The sequence below is a fragment of the Ailuropoda melanoleuca genome, chromosome 15, assembly GCF_002007445.2.
Source record: "Ailuropoda melanoleuca isolate Jingjing chromosome 15, ASM200744v2, whole genome shotgun sequence".
In the NCBI taxonomy this organism is placed as follows: Eukaryota; Metazoa; Chordata; class Mammalia; order Carnivora; family Ursidae; genus Ailuropoda; species Ailuropoda melanoleuca.
In genome coordinates, this window is record NC_048232.1 from 88,010,300 (window position 1) to 88,014,681 (window position 4,382).

The window sequence follows — 4,382 nt, forward strand, 5'->3', positions numbered from 1 at the left end:
CTGTGCGTGGGAAGAAGCCGTCAGGCAGGCGGAGGTCAGCAAGAACAGCCCCTGCTACGTGCGAAGCCAGCAGCTAGGCTGGGTTGGAGGTCACGTAGGGGCAGACACCACCCCCCCCCGCCACGTCAGGGGACAAGGGGCAGAATACCCCAGTCAGGTGGCTCGGAGGAGGGCAAGCTCACATGTGGACACGGCTACACTAGGCAGGGGAGGGGGCAGGTCGAGTCTGCACCCCTGACACCCAGGGCCACCTGAAGGGCCACGCCCATCTGAGCGTCCACACAGCCAGCCCTGCGGGGTAGCATGGGGCATCAAGATTAGCAACCCAACTCACTCAGTGAAGAGAGCCATTCTAGAAGACCTGGCTCCCATTCTTTGCTCCTCCCTCAGAAGTCTGTAGGAGGGAGGAGCCATGGGGAGAGGCCAACAGGCCCGTCCGGAGCCAAGATCCCCGCTCCGTTCTGCCGCAGGGGGGCCCCAGAGCCTCGATTTCCTCGACCGCAACACAGGGTAGTAATGACCTGGACCGAGAGCCTTACAAAGTGCTTAGTCCCACATGGTCTTAAGTCCTAGAATTTCAGGGCTGAGCAGGACATCAGGCCTTTGGCCAATGTAGCCCCCACAGGGCCTGAATGTTGGCAGTCCCCCACCCAGTCAGAAGTCCACTTCATCTGCGGCGGGCCCCTCCTGAGCCCGCTGAAGCCCCTCCCCTCCACGGTGCCCCAGCAGAGCCCCTGACCACCGCCCCTCTCTGGACTGGACCCCTGTGCCCTGGACAGCACACAGGGAAAGCCGGCTGGGGGCCGCTCCTGCTGCCGTGCAGCCGAGGCCGAGGCTACTCACTCGGAGTCGGAGCCGGCGGCCTGGGCGCTCCCGGCCCGCACGTTCATGGCCACCCCATTGAGGTGCTCGCGCCCCGGCTCCTGGCGCGGGTTTTTGATGGTGATGGTGCCGTCGGGGACGCGGGCCCCGTCGCTAGAGCCCAGGGAGGACGAGCGTGATGACGCGGGGCTCTGCTCGCACTCGGCCAGCTTCTCCCGGAGCCGGGACTTCAGGGTCTTCTCGGTCAGCGGCGGCGGGTAGGTGACTTTGTTTTTCAAGATGCCTAGAGGTGGGGAGATGGAGAAAGTCACGGTGAGGCTGATGCTGCCGGATGCAGGAACTCGAGGAACAGTCCCTGTGGACCCCCCAGAGCACCCCTCAGCCCCTGCTCTTCCCTCCTTGGGTCTCAGCGCCACGCGGCGGGCCGCGACAGGTCAAGAGACCCTGACACGCCTGCACTGGCAGCGCCTGCACTCGGCCCCGCCGCCCCCTTCCCAAACGGCCCCGCCTCTGTCCCCCTCCCTAGCTGAAAGGCTTCCTGGTCCCCCAGCTTCCCGGGAACCACGCGGCCCCCTCGCCACTCCCAAAGCACCTTTTCTCTGCTCGGGGGGCTGGTTAGGGAGCGCCCCCGCGGGCCTCAGCGGGCCGCCGCTCTCCTGGTCCGGGGCGCGCTCGCTGCAGTGATTGCCCTGTTCATCCAGGTGCAGCTCCACGCTGACCTTGGTCTCCACCTTCAGGCGCGGCTTGTCGCCGGGCTCCTCACTGTCGCTGCCAGCCAGGCTGTCGTTGGGCCAGCCAGCCGGGATGTGGTTGGCCACCGTGTCCACTGAGGCACAGAGCGACCGTCAACAGCAGGGAGACTCCCTACTTTCGGAGCTGCAACCCCTAAAAGGTTCCCTAGTGTCCCTCCGTGGGGAGCCTGCCTCCTACCTGGCCCTGGCCCACACTCCCAGAGCTGGAGGCCTGACAGGGTGCCACCCTCCAGCTGGGGACGCTGAGGCTCCTGACAGTGGGGCCCAGGCTACAATCCCCCGCTCCCCCTCAACATCCTGGAGCCTCAACACTGGCGCCCCCAGCAGCAATCGGGACCAGCTTCGTGGGGTCCTTGAAGTGAGGGTCCCCAGAGAGACCCTCCAAGGCCTCCCTGCCTGCGCTCTGCAGATGCTGTGGACAGGCCTTCCCCCCAGCCAGCACCTCCCACGTGCGGCCCACGTACCTGCGCCCCGCCCACCCGCGGCCCCTCCATGCTGCCGCTGCTCTCCATCCCGGGAGACAGGCCCTCAGACACGCCACAGCCCAACACTGGCTCACCTTTCGGGGTGCTGTGGACGGGGCCCCGCGCCGAGTCCCATTTGTCCTCAGCCTCCACCCCATCATCCTCGCTGTCTGACGAGTGCGAGGACGCATAGGAGCTGCTTTGCTCATCCAGGGACAGCTCGCTATCTGAGTCTGAATCGTGGCCTGCAGGGCGGACAGGAGGGACAGAGGCTTGGGCCAAGGCAGAGTGGGGCCAGCTGGGCCTGGGCACTGGGGAGCAATCGTCTTCCTGTTGACCTTCTGATTCGGCTGAGCCATAGACTTCTCTCTGAGGTCCAGTGACTAAGAGGCCCATGGGCCAGACAAGAGCCAACAAGCTCTCCCCAGTGGCCCCCCAAGGGGAAGATGCCCAGGTGGATGGGGGACCGCCTTCCAGGGGACACATACCGTGGTGCTTCTTGGTGCTCCTGGGGGCAAAGGACGAATCTGGCTCCCCATGGCCACCCCGTGCTGGCCCAGAGGACACGCTGAGCTTCTGGCCCCCTTCGTCCCTAGAGAGGGTGGGAGAGGAGCTTAGCACCCTCACTCAGGGGGTTGCATGACATGACCACCCAACATCGCTGGGCACCTTTGGCACGTGCCAAGATGGCCCCATGGGGTTCTGGAAGGTTCGCTGCCCCAAAAGACTCCCAGAGCACATGGGGAACCACACATCTGCTAGAACGGCAGGGCACACGGCTAGGGCCGCCCCAGCTGGCTTGGCAGTCTGCATTCGCCTGAGCGCTGGCCCCCCCCCCCCGCCCTGGGACGAGCGAGGGCGCCTGGATCCGGCCTGACCTGACGGTGCTGTCCAGCGAGGCGGTGGATTCGCCCAGGGCCGTGCGGAACATGTTGGGCTCCTCGCTGTAGGTGTGGTTGCAGTTGAGAGAGCGCTGCGGGAGGGCGCGTGGTTATCGCCGGAGCAGGGGCCACTGGGGTGCAGAGGACGGCTCTGTCCCCCCAGCAAGCCCCGGTGCCAGCACCCCACCGGACACAGAGCACAGGGGCATCGGGGCGCCCTAGAGGGGAGCCAGGGGCCAGCCCCAGTGGTGGTCCGAGGACGGCTTCCTGCCCACAGCCACGGCTTCTGGTCAGGGGTGCTAGCCTGCTGCCGCCCTGTCCTCTGCGACCTCGAGCAATGGGGCTGTGATGAGGACAAACCCATCTAGTGAACCTGTCCTCCTCGCAGGACATCAGGCATGGCGTCAGGCTCAATGCCACTCTCCAAGGGGGCTCTCTGATGCGAGGGTCATGGAGAGCGGGCAGCTGTGTCGAACGCTTGGTCTAGAAACCCACACGGCCCCCCGCCATGGGGGTCCCCGGGCACCGCCTACCGTCAGCAGGGTGGCCCTCGTGGTGGCCGAGTCATCCGGGTGTAGCTTCTTCCCAGCGAGCACCCCCTTCAGGTGCTTCCGGACCTCCCTGTTGAGCACGCAGTGGAACAGGAGAACAAAGAGACCCTGGAGGGAGGGGCAGCCGGTCAGGGCAGGGACCGGCCCTCGGGACAGCAGCCAGGGTCCTGTGGCCGCCAGATGGCAGGCCCACCTGCGCGAGAACGCACAGAGCCCTGCCACCGACGTGTGCCACGGAGTGCCCAGAGCCAGCGGGCTGCTTGGGCCCACCCTGGGCCCCCCCTCCCCGGGGCCTCTGCTTTGCTCAGGGGAGCGGGGGCAGGACAGCCAGAACGCCAGGGGCCAGGAGGGCCCCGCCCCAGGCCTCAGCCCTCAGGCCATCTGCGTCCCCAACATGACGTCACTTGCTGGGAAGCCCTCAGTGTGAACTGTAAATGCCGACACTGTCTCTGTGGCCACGAGCGGGAGGCACTCTGCGGAGGGAGGATGAGCCCTGGCGCCGGCTGAGCAAAGGACGGTGTCCTGGGGTCCCTGGGAAGGCCCCGGACAGAGCGGCGCTTGGGACCACCGGTTCCTTGTCGGGGGCGGGACCGCGCACGGACGGTGGCCACGCTGTGACAGCCACGCCGTGGCCCCCGTCTGTCCTCGGACGCTGGGTCCAGGACCTCCCCCAGGCCTTCCAGACAAAGTAGCACCAGTGACCCATGACCCACCAAGGCTGGCCCCACCTGTAAGCAGCTGAAGACGGCGAAGAGGGCGTGGAAGGTCAGCGCGTCGCTGTTCACGGCCAGCAGCCCCAGCAGCCAGGTGGCGCTGACGAGCAGCAGCAGGAGGAAGGCGGTCCGCAGCAGGGAGCTGCCGGGGGGCGGGGCGGGCGGGAGTGACTCTGGGCCCCCTCCCTCCCCTCCACCC

The 4,382-nt window shown here is 66.8% G+C and overlaps 1 protein-coding gene across 1 annotated transcript in view; it reads right to left on the reverse strand.

The window, feature by feature from the left end:
* CELSR1 (cadherin EGF LAG seven-pass G-type receptor 1) overlaps positions 1-4,382 on the reverse strand; it is a gene marked incomplete at its 5' end in the record, with an annotated part of 128,916 nt that overhangs the window by 2,061 nt on the left and 122,473 nt on the right. The window contains 7 exons of the mRNA XM_034643694.1: positions 844-1,105; positions 1,415-1,648; positions 2,134-2,283; positions 2,527-2,630; positions 2,917-3,011; positions 3,453-3,578; positions 4,199-4,325. Of these exons, the coding sequence (XP_034499585.1) occupies positions 844-1,105; positions 1,415-1,648; positions 2,134-2,283; positions 2,527-2,630; positions 2,917-3,011; positions 3,453-3,578; positions 4,199-4,325 (1,098 nt within the window). The remainder of the gene's footprint in view (positions 1-843; positions 1,106-1,414; positions 1,649-2,133; positions 2,284-2,526; positions 2,631-2,916; positions 3,012-3,452; positions 3,579-4,198; positions 4,326-4,382) is intronic.